The sequence below is a fragment of the Drosophila rhopaloa genome, unplaced genomic scaffold (assembly GCF_018152115.1).
Source record: "Drosophila rhopaloa isolate 14029-0021.01 unplaced genomic scaffold, ASM1815211v1 contig_115, whole genome shotgun sequence".
Taxonomy (NCBI): Eukaryota; Metazoa; Arthropoda; class Insecta; order Diptera; family Drosophilidae; genus Drosophila; species Drosophila rhopaloa.
This window is the reverse complement of record NW_025334990.1, coordinates 13973023-13990565: the sequence shown is the minus strand read 5'-3', so window position 1 is coordinate 13990565 and position 17543 is coordinate 13973023. Positions and strand designations below refer to the sequence as shown.

Here is a 17543-nt window from a genome sequence, read left to right as displayed (position 1 = left end):
TCGATTACATGGTCAACGGTGCGTATGGACAACGTGGGGGCACTTTAAAGAATTTTCCGGCTTCCTCGAGCGAGAGTGTCGCCACCAAATTCCAGCATATGGATGCATTGGCCATTGATAAACCCGACCTTCCTGCAGCACTCGATTTCTGGCCATTTATTGCAGCAGTTCTTGGAACTATGTTAGCTCAGGACCACACCCACAGCCCACTCACAATCAATTCTGGCCCTAATCCGAGCTGGCCATCCCCTCGTCCTCATCCCCGTCCGCCCAGTGGCACAGAGCTCTTACTCATCTTTCCTTTTGCATTGTCCATTTATGTATTTTTATATCATATATGGTATGACGAGCATACAGAAAGTATCCGCAGACCTTAACACATGCCAAGCCCAAGGGGAAAGTGCGGGCTTGTTGGTTGCCAGGATTTGGATGGGTGATGTAGGTTGCTGGTGAAATGGCAGTGGCAGGGTGTGGGTTCACTGGGGCCACTGCCACTGCCACTGCCATTGCCAGTGCCATGTCAGGCGCGTTAGATCCATTGTTGTCCAGTTTAAACGCAACATGAGTTGCTATTAATAAAGCCAAGGCACTTGAGGGACTCGCTCGTAATTGACAAAGGGTTCGAAGTTAAAATACTCTAACGTAATTACATTTTGGCTGGGTAATCATTTTTATTTCCCCGAAACTCAAAACAGAGTTTTAATTTTAATTTTTCTAAATTATTAAATTAAATTATGGGATCTGATATATAAATAAATCTTTAAGGATTACCTTTGTAATTATTTATTTCAAAGACGAGGAAGTAATTGAATAAAACTAAAACTTAAGGCTAATAAAATAAAAAAATGGCATGTTTCTGTCTCACAAAACAAAAACAATGTTATCACGGTTTATCTGGTTTTCCAAATGTAGTGCTGGTTCAGAATGCCACTTCAACCTAATTGTGCCCTATCAGGTGATATTATTTTATTTGATTATTTAAATAGTAATATGACTCTCAACAAGTCTATTGGAGCTATTGACATATTTATGTGTGTAATCATTTTCTTGTTAATCACTTTATCACGGCTGATAAACTCCCTGATGGTAATATTTATCTTGATACTTTGCCCTGAACAGAAGTTCTTATAGAGTCGGCCTATTTTTATTGGAAAGAGAAAGTATAAATAAAGGCAAAAAAATAACCGAGCACATAGTCCATGTTTTTTGGTGATTATAGAAGTTAGACTGTAGGTAAAATCCTAACTTAAGCGATTAATTTCTTGGTTTTGTATACCGCTTTAAATGTGCATATTCATATAATGTTATTTTTTTCTTAATTTCTTGTTATTTAATTTTTTTAATTTTTGTTTCTTATAAGTTTTTAACTTTTTACTTTATCAGGGCTATTGAGCTCCCTAGAAGTAATTACCTCACCTTGCTATGCTTTGAATACAAAAGACCCTAATAATTACATTTGATTCAAACCTTACTTAAGTGGTTACTTTCCTTACAAATGTTGCGCTGGCCCAGAATGCCCATTGAACTGGCAATTGTGACCGTACGCTGGTGGTATTATTTAATTGAAATGTGAGAATGCGCTTTTCCAGCGTTTCCACTTCACACGAACACCCTCGCAGCGCCACTCACACTAACGCGCTACACTCATTCGCCAGGAGTCCCATTGAAAAGTTGCCAGTGTTGTTGGTGTTGCTGCTACACTTGATGTTGCTGCTGTTGCTGCTGTTGTTGGTGTTGCTGTTGCAGATGTGGCAGTCGTAGATGTTGCTGCTACAAAAGATGGCACTCGAGCAATGCCCGTGGGCCTCGTGCGGACTTGTCTTCGCCACCTGGAATTCCCCTTGCCTCCTAATGCCCCTACCAATCCCTTTCCGCCCCTACCCACTCCCCTTTCAGTTGGACTGTTGCGGCGTTTTCATTCATATTCATCCATTAAGTTCCGCTGGCAGCACATTTTCGGCTGCACACACACACACTGGCGCATTCCATTTTTCCGTATGTCCTTTGTGCGAGGGTGTTCGTAAAAGGATGCTCGCCATGTTGCCCAACAAACACAAATTCCAGCATAAAGAAGTCGCGTTCTCTTTTGCTCTCCCTATCCCTCTTCCTCTCCCTCTGTCCCTCTTTCGCTCGGCTGCTGTTCGGCTCTGGCTCTCTCTCTTCGGCTCTGTACCGTTATATACCTTGGCTAAAATTTTCAGCTTCAGTCCCGGATGAGATTTAGCAACGTGCGCTACAGCCTCTCTCTATTTCCGCTGAAAAAAAATTTAGAGCCACAAGCCGAGTGAAAAACAAAACGCGTGCAAAAAGCTCCCAACTTATTTTATCGCTATCTCCGAAGTCAAGGGAATTTTTAACAACAAGCAATAATTAAATACATAAATAATAGCTTAATAATTAAGAGTCGTGTGTGTCGTGTCTCTATATAGCGAATATAAAATAAACCCGATTACAATGTTAAATGTGGAAACTTTGGGCACGCAAAGCGTTGTCGCAGCAACGTAGACGCCGACTGAGGCAGAGGCAGCGGCAGCGACGTCGGCGTCGCAGTTCGCATTGTGTATAATAAAATTGGCGAAAGGCGAAATGAATTGAGCAGGCAGTGGATCGAAAGGAGCGAAGGAGGAGGAGGAGAAGGAGCGGGGAGCGGCAGGAGCAGCAGCAGGACTAGAAAGCAGAAAGCCGAAGATGTGCGCGCACAATACAAAAAATTACAAAGCATACTTTTGGGAGCGGCAAATGGCCAAAATCAACAGAAACAGCAAAAGCAACAGCAACACCAACGCAGCGACGCCGGCAGAGGCAGCGACTGCGGCAGCATCACTAAATACAAAAACAAAAACAAAGTCAAAAGCAACAACAGCATCAACAACAACAGCGATGTCACCGTTACAACGGAACATTCACAAATAAGCAATAGGTTAGAGCAAGAGGGCACCAGAGAGCCAGGAGAAAGCGGCGAAAGCAAGAGAGAGAAAGAAAGAGAGAGCGCAAGTAAGTAAGTGTCCGTGTATGTGTATGTATGTGTGTGCGTTGGCTGCGCTGTCGACGTCGGCAGCGCTGCTTTCTCCGTTTCCAGTGCTCTCGTTTTGATTAAACTTTGTGCGAGTAGGTCGGTGGGGCGCGGCTCAACGCCCCTGCCGCCCGCCCGCACCACCACCCCCTCGACCAGCAGGCCACCAGTTCGCACAACCTCACCCAAGTCTGCACAGCGAAAAAAGGCACTAAAAAGCGCCATAAAATAGTCACTTTTCGTGGCAAAAACAGTTGCTAAAAGTCCTTTTAAAAGATGCGCATGTTTTTAGCATTTTAAAAATCACCAAGGATAGGTTGAAATGCTGTGTTTAACTAATGAAAACACAAAAAAATCTAAACACCGTCATAAAAAAGTTATTTGACGTACATAAAATAGTTTAGCAGTAAAAAATTTAAAAGGATATGTTTTAATGCTCATCCTAACAATTCTTAGGAAATAGTTCATACATAAGTGTCGAATATAATTCATTTTCCTAGCAAAATTTGTTTGTAAAAGTCCTTTTTAAACATTTTAAAATTGTTGACATGAAGGTTGAAAAGCAATATGTTTCGTAGGTCAATGCATTCTTATGCTCCGTTATGGCATATTTATATAATCGACTTAATATTTATTTGAAAACATTTATACAATAGTTTGATGTTCATGGCAAAAACTTTAAAATTTTTAACATTACTACACAAATATTTTCCTTTTTTTTCCTTTGTTATGTGCATTTTTTATATGAAATGATGAAGAAACTTCTTTTAAGAATAATGGATTTGAATAATAGTTGTATTGATATTGTTAAGCAGCTCATAATGAGGTTTTTATGTAATTAAAATTGTATCAGATCAGAATTTAATAAAACATAATTTAGTTATTTGAACTTATAGTATAATTTTAATAGTAATAATTTTAATCTGAAATCAACAAATATTGTAAAGACAGTTTTGAAAAGATTGTTTCAAAAGAAAAACCACACAAGGGCATAGAAAAACGAATTTAAGTATCTTTTCTCTCTGTGTGGGCACATTTCGCATGGCAATATGCTTAGCGGACAGCCCGAGCATAAGGTGAAAGCCAGTCCAGCAATTTAATTTCCGCAAACAAGCCAGGCAAAGCAGCTCGGCCCAAAGAAAAGCAGGCAGCAGAAAACAGGCAACAGAAAGCAGCTAGCAGCTAACGGCATCCGCTTGGCATCAGCAGCCATGTGGCAAGCAATTAAACTCGCGCAAAAATTAACATAAGCCAGCAGAAAGGAGAAAAGAGCCCAAGTGAAAGACAGGGCGCTCGAAAGTATGCAAGCTAGTTGGCCTGGCCTTTCTTTCCGTTCCTTTTACTTTTCCCAAAGTACGCGTGTGTGAGTGTGTTGGTGTGGGCGAGTGGGTGTGTGTAAATAGGCGCGAGCGTGTGTGTGTGTGTGTGTTTGAACGTTGACAGAGCCCGCATAAAAAGAAGCGAAGCAGAACGAGAACGAGAATAACCAATGCAAAATAAAGCCGACTGTTGATGAGCTGATCAAAAATACACACTTTCGCAGACAGTGAAATTTGGCTAAAAGCACAGATATGTAAAGTGTACAGTAAAAAATAAACACATTCCAAGAAACGTTCAAAATCTCTCTTAAATTTTAAACTCAAATTGATTTTAATTTATGTCCTTACAGTTAAAGATTTTCTTCGTAAATCAAGTTTTTGAAGATTTAAAATTTTTAAGAACGCTTTTAATACTCTTTTGCTTGGAACATTTTGTTTTATGCTCGTTAATTGAAAGTTTATTAATATATTCATAAACATTCAAGAATTTACATATATTTTCCATTGCTCCTGCCAAACATTAACTTACTTTGGCACGTGCTAATTAGCAAATGAAAGTCATTAATCAAGATTTCAGTTTTCATTAAATCAGCGGTTGCCAAGAGCTTTTAAGAACTGTGTCACCTGACCGCCAATAAGCCACTGATAGAATGAAAATTTACTATCATCCACTGGCCAAACAATTTACTGGCATTATTATTTATTTAAGTGTGTTAAGAGGGAGATTTACAATTAGCAAATGTGCATCTAATTAAAAGCAAGATTTACAGTGCCAGTGCATTGGTGCCATGGTTTAAAAATGTAAGCCCCCTTGATTTGATTAGTGGTTGCTCACTGTGTTTACTTCATCGTTCCACCAGCTCGTGGCTGTGTCATAAAAATAGCCTAATAAATGGCAAAACAAATCCTCGCGGGTCGCAGGTTGCTCACGCATCAGTGTGTGTTACTGTTTTTGAGGCTGCCTTGTCCGTGTGCGTATGTTATATGGTTACTTGTGTTTCTGCGCCCGACGCATTTGATAATAAATCCATAAATCCTTTTTTTATGGCAGCCAAAAAGCGAGGCACGGCAACAAGAAGCTCAATTCGATTACTTGCCAAAGGAGCGGTCGCCTGATAAATTTGAATGTAACAAAAAGCGGACAGCTAGCAGCGGGGAGGGGAAATCGGGGAACTGATTACCAATAACTAGCTACGCCCCAAAAAAATAACCCATAAGCTGACGTGGCTAAGTCAAAATCACGTAGCCGAGAAATAACGATGCAACTACTTTGGTCTTGAGCAAAATAAAAGTAAAAAACAAACCTCTCACTATAAGGATGGCCAAGTAGTATCGACTCAGCCACTCGACTCCTGCGATTTGTTTTTTTCATTTATTGGAAATGTTTTGCCCTCTCCATTTGTTGCTGAGAATGTTGTTGTTGTCAATACGATACGTCGGCTCAATTTATGGCGCCCCATTGGTTTTGCCCATCTCCATCTCCACCAGTTTGCTGGCTTGTTTTGCAATTGATTTATACGTGTGTGCGTGTTTTCAATGAGATAAACAGACGGATTTTGATTGATTTATTGGTTAACGCTGCATTTAATTGGGCATCCATTGGAGTTGCCATAAATAGCTTAAAACAAGAGCAATGCAAAGCCCATGGAAATTATACATTGATTGAGCTCGACAAAAGGTCAATTGAACCATCAATGTGCACAATTCAGTTATGCCAATTTCGAGTATGCAAATGTGATATTTCAATTGGTTTATTAATTGAAGCAATTTGCATTAAGCAGAACATTTATCGGCGTGTAATCATGCAACCTAAAAGTAGGCAATGTTTTTTTTTGCAAGGATGACTCATTTTGTACAATCGTAATTGAGGTCTAACACCTCTAACACTGGTAAATCAAAATTTAATCGGCTTAACTAACAGGTAGGTCATGTTTTCGTTTACGATACTGAGAATTCATTTAATTGCTGGCTTAGAACAACTCAAATTGCACTGGTCAAATAGTAAAACAATGTCATAAAATAGGATTAGGATGTTTGTTTCTCTTGAATTGAATGCATTTAATTGCAGACCAAAGCCAAATAAACGTATTGCAGCAATTGAATGAAATCAAACATTAAATTGCTTTTCCTGCAAAATATTACGTATACGTAAATTAGTTTTCGGACCCCTTTGTGGCCTGATTTGTATGAAAAAGCCCTGACCAACGACAATAGCAGTGCGAACAATAACTTCGCATCTATTGAATGCGAATCAATCACGGACATCTCATTGTGGCCCTTCATTTCACCACGTATCGTATCATAGCCTATCAATCAGGTGGCAGCCATGGCGTATGCGTAACGTGACTTTTCATTACGTGTGAAAAACTTTCCAAATCAAAGTCGCCGGGCACAATGGCTGCCAAATGAACAAGCCCCCTCATTTCCAGATATGTATAGGCATATGGCCAATGACAACATCAATAGTTTTTGAAAAGTGTCAGAGGAAGCCGCCTGGAACATTTCCGTGCCAAAGTGTCGGAGCTCTCAGCTCGATGCTCCTTGTTCGAGCCAAGTTCTTCCTCGACTGTTGCACGCGCTGTTGTTATTTTGTGCCGTTTTTGTCGCTTTTGTCGTTTTTGCCACTGCCATTGTTGGCAACAGTAATAAACGAACAACAAATGTTGTGGGTGTGACTGGGCTGAGGCCTGCCAAGGAAACGCATTCAAGCCGTTTTCATTTTCATTTACATTTACATTTACATCTACATCCACGTTTTCATTTCCATTAAAACAAATCACACAGAAAATGTCATTTTGCAGAAAGGACAAAGCAAGTCAGGCCCCTGGCATTGTAAATATATTATTTCGCTTCCTTTCCCACGATTCCCTGCCAAGCCCTCGGCCGCAAAGGCAGATGAGATATATATCAAAGGCCAGTGCCGGGGACAGTTTCTCATAAATCTCGTCATTCTTTTTTTAGGGCTCTTATCCGCTGGGTGGGGCATTCGTGGAAATCGTGTAACTATATGCAACCGACTCGTGATTGCTGCATTTCCCAACCACATGCAATTACGTTGGTTGCTCGAGGGTCTTAAGTTGATTTTAGACACTAAGCTCAAGTTTATTTCGGTCCTTAACCGCCCAAGTTTGCTTATCATAATTATCGCTGCATCCGGATGCCTCTCGAGTAATCTTCATCTAGTTAATTATTTTCACCGCAAGATATTCCTTTGGCTTGCCGACTTCGCCTGACATTTCCACATCTACGTAGTTAATTTAATAATTTTCTTCGGCGCCACTTTACAGCTTGTCTTTGAGAATGTATTTGCAGTTTATTACTGTCATTCAGAAGGCTGTAAATTCGTCAAGTTACGAGATCTTTGAACACTTCACTATAAGACAGTAAAGGAGAAATTTACAGTTTTTTATTTTACTCCATTCTAAGATGGTTGCAAAAGTTTATTATTAACGTTATTTTTATGTACTTTTAAAGAAAAATTAAGAAATGGTTAATTTTCTGAATGGCAGTGTTGAGAAAAATATGTAATATTTAAACATAAATTTAGGGTTCCTTATACTTACCCTAATTAACTACAAATGTTAGGAAAGGGATAAGTTCATTAAAGTTTTGCAGTTGGCAGTGTTATCAGGCTCTTTATTTAAGCCAAACTGTTTCGTCTAGGAAGTGGAAAATTCCATTTTCATAACCGTTCCGTGGACAAGTGTCTGGAACCATCACCGTAATTATTTCAGGGTGCTTTCCGGTCGGACCGTTCTGTAATCCCAGCTAACATCCTCTTTTTTTATTGCTTGCAGGGCCAGTGGAAAAATGGCCAACGCCTTGCGTGGGTGCAGCCAAAAGGATAAGCAGCGGATGAGGGCAAACTAAACGACCAGCGTGATAGAGAGAGAAAGTGCGAGAGAGAGAGAGAGAGAGAGAGAGCGAAAGATACAGAGCGACAGCGATAGAGCATCGCAAGCCTTGCAGCTGCAAAGCAGATAAAATCACGTATCCGCCATGGAGCCGGTGATGAGTTTGGCATTGGCCGCCCACGGCCCGCCCATCATATTGGAGCCACTGTATAAGCCAAGTCCAACGACCACCACGACCACGACGACCAGCACGACGACGACGACGAGCAGTCCAGTTGGCTATGCGCCGGGATATCCGGGAACGGGCACCACCCTGCTCACCGCGATACTCGAGAACCTCACGTCGACGGCGGCCAGTGGTCTGTACGATCCCTATTCGGGGATGTATGGCAACCAGACCAACGGCACCATGGGCTTCGAGACGAAGGGTCCCCGGTACTCACTGGCCTCCATGGTGGTGATGGGCTTTGTGGCGGCGATTCTGAGCACGGTGACGGTGGCCGGCAATGTCATGGTGATGATATCCTTCAAGATCGACAAGCAGCTGCAGACGATCAGCAACTACTTCCTGTTCTCGCTGGCCATCGCGGACTTTGCCATTGGGGCGATATCGATGCCGCTGTTTGCGGTGACCACGATCCTGGGCTACTGGCCACTGGGTCCCATCGTGTGCGACACCTGGCTGGCCCTGGACTACCTGGCCTCCAATGCCTCCGTGCTGAACCTGCTGATCATCAGTTTCGATCGGTACTTCAGTGTCACACGACCGCTGACATATCGCGCCAAACGCACAACAAATCGGGCGGCTGTGATGATCGGTGCCGCCTGGGGCATTAGTTTGCTCCTCTGGCCACCGTGGATCTACAGCTGGCCGTATATCGAGGGCAAGCGGACAGTGCCCAAGGACGAGTGCTACATTCAGTTCATCGAGACCAACCAGTACATCACCTTCGGCACTGCACTGGCTGCGTTCTACTTCCCGGTCACCATCATGTGCTTTCTCTACTGGCGCATCTGGCGCGAGACGAAGAAGCGGCAGAAGGACCTGCCCAACCTGCAGGCGGGCAAGAAGGACTCCAGCAAACGGTCGAACAGCAGGTGAGTTACCCTCCAGGTTTTGGGCACCAATTAAGTAGAATAGTATTGATCATAACAAAAACTTTATATAAACATTTGCAACCAATAACACTTAAAGTGAACATTAAATTAAATCATATTATTTATGAACTTTATTTAATTCTATTAAAAAGATTAAGATAAAAGGGAATCAAACGTTTGGTGGTTTTTAAACCAAATCAATTACCAATACTAAAATCCATTTTTTGACCCAAAAAAATCTACGCAAAGCCAAAACAATGACTTTTTTATTTTCAGAGTTTATTTGGAAAGAAATTTCGATCGATTTTTGCGTTTTTTATAATTTATGGTAAAATTAGTGGGAAATATCTGGGTTAAAAACTTCTGACCAAAATTATAATATTCTCTGCAAAAGTATATTGTGCCGAAGTCTTCTAAATGGGAAATCGTTTTTTTCAAAGACTTCCATTTCATATCTCAGAGATTATTGGCCTGAATTTCATAGTTTTTTTTAAGAAAAAAAAGGAGCAAAAATAACTTATATCCAATACATTTTTAAGCAATTAAATTTTTTTAATTTTTCAGTGACGAGAACACGGTGGTGAACCATGCGTCCGGCGGTCTGCTGGCCTTCGGCCAAATGGGCGGCAACGATCACGACACCTGGCGAAGACCGCGCTCCGAGAGTTCGGCGGATGCGGAGAGTGTCTACATGACCAACATGGTCATCGACTCCGGATACCATGGGATGCACTCGCGCAAGTCAAGCGTAGGATCCCCTAACCCAAAGTCTATCCTTTACCGATTACTAATCACATCCATTTGCAGATCAAAAGCACGAATACAATCAAAAAATCGTACACCTGCTTCGGCAGCGTTAAGGAGTGGTGCATCGCGTGGTGGCACTCCGGTCGCGAGGACTCCGACGATTTCGCCTACGAACAGGAGGAGCCTTCTGATTTAGGGTATGCAACACCAGTAACAATTGAAACTCCTTTACAAAGCTCCGTCTCCAGGTAGTAAAAACAATCAAAATTCTGAACTTTAATCGTCTATATTTCGAGTAAGCCGACACCGCACCAAACTCTCTCACCCCAGTATTTCGTATGACTAGCATCAATTGCACCCAGAGCACTTTTCCGAAAAGCAAACAAACAACTCGCACCCAAATATATGTATATACTCGTATGTTTTTCACTTCGATTTCCCGTCCAATGCCTGTGCACACAAACGAAAAGTGTCAGTGGTAAAAAGTGTCCAACACGAGGATGTGAGAGAGTTCGCAATCCCTCACCGGCCATCACGATGCACCACACCCATCCCAATCCCCAATCCCAATCCCCAACACTTCACACACACAAATCCATCAAAGTCGCAGCATCCAGCACTAAAATAATCCACGTAGATGGAAGGCTTTGCACCACTGCACACATCGGGATGGAAACTAATTGAGGCTACAGTCCAAAGGAGCTGGCCATTGTGCTCCCGAGTTTGTTGATTCCGTTGGCTGTAATTAATTCATGAAATTGGATTTCAAGAAGTGATAGTTTCAGCTTAGCTTGCAAGTCTCCCATGTCGGCTAAGAGCCATTTCTGAATGTCAAATTCAACAAATTGTGTTAAAAGTCCACAGGGAGAAACCAACAAATGCAGAAACTGTGTTAGTCCTGTTTTGTTTTTTTTTTTTCAAAGCAATAGAAATAGAGATTTAAGATTGAAAGCACATTAAAAAATAAAATTCCGAAGTCACAAAAATGTCTTTGAAATCAACAGCAAGGAGGCCATAAAAATATTTATCAATTTTTAAAAACATTTCTGATTCACAAGAAGAAAGCTACAAAATCGTGTCAACAAAACCTTTTTTATATTAAGAAATCTATCTATCAATTGATAATTTCTATAGATTTCGCTAATAACCAGAATAAAAGTGGTTTGAAACTTTTGAGTTAATAATGTATTTCCATTTCTAAAAACGTATTCTATAAAATCACCCACTTTGAATATCATTAAGGAGACGTTTTACCTTAAATATTTTCCAAACAGCGCAGTTCGCTGGTTCAAATTAAATGTAATTCACTACAATTCACTTTTTTCCTTTAAAATCTGTTTAACAGTCTGAAAATTCAGTGCAATTAGCAGAGCCATAGAAATTATGTTTAGATGTTTGCACATAAAACCCAATGCCACAAAATTGCATGGAAATTTGTTCGCATCACTGGGGAATAATTAGGAAGAATAAACAGTTGAATATTTTAGCTCAAATGTAATTTGAGCTGCAATCTGCAATTGCCAAAATGCAAAATGAATTACCGAAAATGAGCTTTCCCGATGAATCTGCAATGTGTCACCATTTAAGTCAGCCCACAAAGTATGGCGAAATTCCACAATATTCTTGCTAATTATAATTGAATGCCAAAAAAAGCAGTTTTAGATGATATATGTGCAATTTGGGGTTGGCAGTGTTTTAGATCGCTGGACTTGTTTCAATTTATGTGTGCCACTGGCATTGGACTGGGTAATCGATTTAAGTTGCGATTTCCGGCCACTTGTTTCCATTCCAAAACGCACTTGACCACATGAACGTATTTTTTTGTGTATCTGTGTGTGTGTGCCACATTTAGACGAGCAGTTGCATCCTGAGTTTGCCCCCAAGTTGTTGTTGTTCTTGCCTGTCAGTGTCATTTGGAGTGGTGGTCCACTCTGTGATGTGTTTGAAAATGCGTTACCAACATCCACATCCTTTCTCTCCATCTCTTTTCGCCCCCATTTCTCGCACAGATGCACCTCGATGAACGTGATGCGGGACAACTATTCGATGGGCGGCAGTGTGAGCGGCGTCCGTCCGCCCAGTATTCTCTTGTCGGATGTCTCGCCCACGCCGCTGCCACGCCCACCGCTCGCCTCCATTTCGCAGCTGCAGGAAATGAGTGCGGTCACTGGGAATGTGAATGCGATGGCGATGGTGAATGCGAATGCGAATCCCAATGCGAATGTGAATCCCAGTGGCAATGGCAATGGCGCCATCAACAACAACAACAACAGCAACCATAATGGGAATGGTACGGTGAATGTGAATGGAAATGGAGGCGGAGGCGGAAACGGAAGTGGAATCGGAATTGGAACAGCCGGAAATGCAGCGCATCGCGACTCACGTACACTGCCCGTGATCAATCGCATTAACTCACGGTCGGTGAGCCAGGATTCGGTGTACACGATACTCATCCGCCTGCCATCCGATGGAGCATCGAGTAATGCGGCAAATGGCGGAGGGGGTGGTGGAGGAGGAGCTGCTACCGCCACAACCTTGAGTCTGCAAGGCGACTGTGCACCCTCCATCAAGATGATACACGAGGATGGGCCCACAACGACGACGGCGAATGCATTAGCCACGGCTGCCCCGCCAGTCGCCGCCACCCGACGACCTTTGCCCTCGCGCGACTCCGAGTTCAGCCTGCCACTCGGCCGGAGGATGTCGCATGCCCAGCACGATGCCAGGCTACTCAACGCCAAGGTCATACCCAAGCAGCTGGGCAAAGGGGGCGGGGCAGTGGGCGCTGGGGCGGCTGGGGCCCACGCCCTAATGAATGCCCGCAATGCGGCCAAGAAGAAAAAGAAATCACAGGAGAAGAGGCAGGAGTCGAAGGCGGCCAAGACGCTGTCGGCCATCCTGCTGAGCTTCATCATCACGTGGACACCGTACAACATCCTGGTGCTGATCAAGCCGCTGACCACCTGCTCCGACTGCATACCCACGGAGCTGTGGGACTTCTTCTACGCCCTCTGCTACATCAACTCGACGATCAATCCCATGTGCTATGCCCTGTGCAATGCCACCTTCCGACGGACCTACGTCCGCATCCTCACCTGCAAATGGCACACCCGCAATCGCGAGGGCATGGTGCGCGGCGTCTACAATTAGATATATGTATTTATATTTATATTTAATCACCCAATCTCTGGCCAGAGTACCGGTTTAACTACTAGTAGTTGCAATAAGTGTTGTGTGCTAAAATTTTGGGAGGCAGTAAAACCAAAACTAGGCTTAGTGATTACCCATTGACAAGCAGTACTGATTTTTTGATGTCTAGCCCCCGACTATATACACGCATTACCATTCCAGAAGGGTTGCCATTTAGTTATTTGCCAGAACTGGGGTTTATACGGGACATGGATCAATTCTTAGATGGTTTCAGAAAGTGCAATAACTTATCAATGAGAAGAAACACTAGTAAAATATTTAAACTTGAATGATCAAGTAATTCAGTTTACCTTAAAGTGAAAACTTAATTGTCTTGATCTCAGATCACAGGACTTTCTTGACTTGTCTTATTCCAAAACCAAGTTCTTATTCCCAAACCAAGTTCGACCAACTGCTTCCAAATATGCCAAAGATCTCATTAAGGTGTCTTTAGATTTAATTCCCGAGGCAACCCTATCCCAGCACCTGGCCATAAAAGTGTAAATCACAATGATCATAATCCCAAAAAGCGAGAGATTCCATTTTGTTAGGCGTTTACGTACTGTTAGGTAGGCACATGCTCGATGCAAGAAGAATTTAATACAAATATAATGGATTACGATTTGCAATTCATAAACATACACATATATAAGGAAATATATTTATTATTATACACACGGCAAATGAGTTAGCTTAAGTTAATGGCGAAAAAGGCAGAGAGGCAGAAACCCAAAAAGCTTTAATACAAGTTCAAAGTAGGAAGGATTAAGTTCCGCAGGCAACGAATCGCGACGCGGATCTGGTTGCAAGTTGGCCAACCGGTGGCAGACATTATGTTCTCGTTCCGATTTTCGTTGTGTAGGTTTGGGGGGATATGATATAATATGTATTTAATCGTAGGGGGAATATTGTGATTGTACTGCTCGTTTTCGATAGTTTGGATCAGTTTTTTTTTTTTGTGTACATGTGCGTAGAAACCATAACAAAAGTAACAAGCAAGCGTCAACCGTGCAAATCAATTTGTAGACACATACCTGCTAATATATCGGAATATGTATGTATAAAATTACGATTATTTGTATGTATTAAGAACGCAACCCACCATGGTTCAACAACTAAGAACAAACCTTTTGTAACTGACGATGATGAGAGGATCCCCATGACGAGGGGATAATTTAAAACCAAGAGTAACAACCAGTAACGCAAGCAATATGTTTGAGAAATGTGTCGAAGAGATGGCCCAGTTGAGGAAGGATCAGGAATACGGATGTGGGGCGGGGTTGGGGGCCGATAATTGGACGGATTAGTATTTAAATAACCCACAAGGTTGTGCTGAATGTGGCCAATCCATCGACTGGCGGACCATCTCTTTGGACAACATACTCGAATCGTACCACAAACTCATAGCTATTAAACCAAATGCTTCTTCGAAGTGCACCAATTCAAGTAACTAACATAATTAATTAAAAGTAAACCGCAAGCATATTTAAAGCATATGAGAGAGTAAAATACATACAGTGTAAGAAAAACGACATCCAGGTACTACGATATATTCGATGCGATCGGGGGAGCGAACATTTTTAATGAGTGTGTAGGTAACGTAACTAATTGAAATATTAACAAATTGTTGGCCCTCGTTGATCCGAGTGAAAAAACGGGGCCTAGATGCGAATCAAGCCGAAATCAAAGCGACATTTGTAGTGTCTGTGACACAATACGCATATTTATACCTAAACGATACGATATATACAAGTACATATATATGAATACGACGTTTAATATGAAGTCAAGAGCAACAAGAACAAGTAAACCAACCAACAAACCCAAAAGACATGATTTACAACCACGCACACACATCCTAATGAAGCATATAGTACTGCAAAAAAATATATATCCGACAGAGGCCAAAAACGCGAGTCGAGCAAACAACCAATCCAACAAATAATACCAACATATAGCCTTTAGACGTACATATATAATCTCGGCACACGCCGGCCACTCGATTACAAATAGATCACGTTTTTTGACTACCAGCGAAAAGGTTTGACATATAGGATTACGGAGCAAGAACAGATGGACAGCATTTTGATGATGAGAGCAGATTTAATTGCATACAATCTAATTGTTTGGAAATATACTACGATATATAGTAATACATATATAATTTAAAGCTAACAATAAAAAATGTGAATGAAAAAGGGAGTATCTTTTTAGTCGGGGTTTTCGGGGTTCTCCTCTTTGTCTCCAGTATTTTCTTCATCTCCAGGATTTTCTCCAGGACTTCTCATCAGCATTTGGGCATTCTTCTGGATGATCTCCAATTTCTGCTGCATCAGCTCCTGACGTCGTTGCTCGGCCTTTTGCTGCTTGTCCTCCAGTTCTTCCAAAGTTGGTGGCTCCGAACTGGCTGCCTCCTGCAACATCTGCTGAATCCTCTTCGGCGGCTGACGCAGTGTCTCATTTAGCGGCATCTCCGTGGTTTCTTCGCTCTCCAAAGGAATGGTAAAGGCCTCCGAGGCAGCTGAAAAAGGGGATTCTCGTACTTAGAAATTCCCATAAATCGCGGTATTGTATCCCCAACTCACGGTACTCCATTTTAGTTTTAGTTGACTTGGCTGAAACGGTCTTCGGCAATTTGGTGTCGTCTACGGTGGCGGTGGACTTGGAACTGGAGCAGCCCATGCTATGCAACCATTCAGGCGCAAGGCATTACGGCTAAGACTTCCGTTTTAGAGCTACCTTTACCTTTACCTTCACCTTCACCTTTTCCTTTGCCGTTTCCGTTTAGCGGGGAGATGGCTAAAAACGATGCTGATGTGATTTCCTGCTGCAGCCGCTTGGTTAGAGCCAACATTCAATTTCCGCCGCCGCTCAGCTCATTAGACTATGGCCGACTGCAGCTGGGGCCACATTTAATGGCTCATTAGTATTGATTTTCTTGGGATTTGCCGTAGGTAACGATACCTTTAGGACAGGACACTCCAGGACACGGCCGTTTGTCGGGCCAATGCGATGGCAACTGACTGGAGAAATTGCAATGCAAAGTTTTCCGCGCGCGTGACCATTATTAATAATCGTCCGAATGGCCAGGACAGCAGAACGGAACAGGATCAATATTCACATGAGCTTTGCGTGGGTGCGGTTAATAATGAAGCGGCTAGCCAGGACAAGCCCAGGCAGACAGTCACACACACACATACTAACACACACACACATGAGCACCGCGGTCTAGCCCACAAAATGTCAATCAACTCTCTGTTGGCCATAATCAACGCTAATTGCGGTTTCATTCGCAAACACCGTCGATATCCGAGTTTAGTGACCCACTCAACTTTGACCGGGGCGAAGCGAGTGGGATGGATCGATGGATGGATGGATGGTTAGCTTTAGCCTTTGATTTCTGTCTCCGCCGTCAACACTTGGCCATAAAAGCCCACATGGCCCAAACAACTAACGGCTTCCGGCCAAAGACCAAGTCCAAGTCGAAGACCGAAACCCACGGAAACCGCGGCGCGTGCCAATCCACCGCCCAGGTCGTCCACACTTAACCACCGCACAGTGGCATTGGGTATGGATTTTAACCAAAATTATAATTATTTTAGAAGAGTTTTGTAAATACATTTAGAAGATAAAAACTAAATATAAAGGAGTTTAGCACACAAAAGTTATTTGGAATTTTTATGCGAGTGTTCTTTATATAATTCATTAAAAGTTTAAAAGGTTTTCAATATAAAGTGAAATAAATACAAAGAAAATAATTTCAATATTCCAAACTTCTTTAAATAAAGTAAGTCTTAAAAAATAAATATATATCAGTCTCGTATGTTAATCATTAATTTCTAAAAAACGAATTATTTTAAATCAAAAACGAATTCCTTTCTAAAAAAAACTTTCTTTAGGTCACAAGTTTTGTTTTTTAATTGAAAAGGAATTAAAAACGCTCCATTGTGCTTTGGCTGGCATGTGGCAACCATTAGTATGTGCCACACGTTGCGCCTTTTGTGGCCTTTTTTGAGGAGACCCACTGCATGCAAAGTGCCTCCGCCGAAGCGGAAGTACTCGTCCCTCCTCCACCGACTGCCAGCCAAAAGATCAATGGGAAGACGAGGGCCTCCTTAGCCCCAATCGAGGGCCATAAGCGGTAACAGGTGCTAGACGGCGAGTACCCACAACTACCTGTGCCAGTAAGTAATGAGCGACGTTTAATTAGGTTAAGTGTCAATAAGATTATGTCGTCAATCAATCAACTGCACAATACCCACCACGGACACATTCATCAAGCGGCTAAATACCAAAAGGCATTTGTCCGTCGCTCTTTTTGTG

The 17543-nt window shown here is 42.3% G+C and overlaps 2 protein-coding genes across 4 annotated transcripts; one reads left to right on the top strand and one right to left on the bottom strand.

Moving 5' to 3' along the window:
• Window positions 1–8131: 8131 nt before the first annotated feature.
• LOC108039593 (muscarinic acetylcholine receptor DM1) lies at window positions 8132–15422 on the top strand. 2 transcript variants are annotated; one of them, XM_017116648.2, is made up of 4 exons: window positions 8132–9284; window positions 9849–10032; window positions 10092–10228; window positions 12041–15422. In XM_017116648.2, the coding sequence occupies exons 1-4, from the start codon at window positions 8332–8334 to the stop codon at window positions 13179–13181; spliced, it is 2415 nt and encodes an 804-aa protein (XP_016972137.2). In that variant the 5' UTR covers window positions 8132–8331; the 3' UTR covers window positions 13182–15422. The 2 variants fall into 2 exon arrangements, with proteins under 2 accessions (XP_016972137.2, XP_044315949.1); XM_044460014.1 differs by having other exon boundaries at window positions 10092–10279.
• LOC108053407 lies at window positions 15412–16222 on the bottom strand. 2 transcript variants are annotated; one of them, XM_017136046.2, is made up of 3 exons: window positions 16185–16222; window positions 15806–16120; window positions 15412–15741 (listed from the first exon to the last, which is right to left on the bottom strand). In XM_017136046.2, exons 2-3 carry the CDS (start codon window positions 15900–15902, stop codon window positions 15431–15433), a joined length of 408 nt encoding a protein of 135 aa, XP_016991535.1. In that variant the 5' UTR covers window positions 15903–16120; window positions 16185–16222; the 3' UTR covers window positions 15412–15430. The 2 variants fall into 2 exon arrangements, with proteins under 2 accessions (XP_016991535.1, XP_016991536.1); XM_017136047.2 differs by having other exon boundaries at window positions 15806–16207.
• Between the last annotated feature and the right edge of the window lie 1321 nt (window positions 16223–17543).

Coding starts and splice junctions, on each gene's coding strand:
- LOC108039593 (XM_044460014.1), top strand. CDS start 8,332: ATGGAGCCGGTGATGAGTTTGGCATTGGCCGCCCACGGCCCGCCCATC. Junction 9,285..9,848: donor AGCAAACGGTCGAACAGCAG/GTGAGTTACCCT, acceptor TTAATTTTTCAG/TGACGAGAACACGGTGGTGA. Junction 10,033..10,091: donor TGCACTCGCGCAAGTCAAGC/GTAGGATCCCCT, acceptor ATCCATTTGCAG/ATCAAAAGCACGAATACAAT.
- LOC108053407 (XM_017136046.2), bottom strand. CDS start 15,902: ATGGGCTGCTCCAGTTCCAAGTCCACCGCCACCGTAGACGACACCAAA. Junction 15,742..15,805: donor TAAAACTAAAATGGAGTACC/GTGAGTTGGGGA, acceptor CCCCTTTTTCAG/CTGCCTCGGAGGCCTTTACC.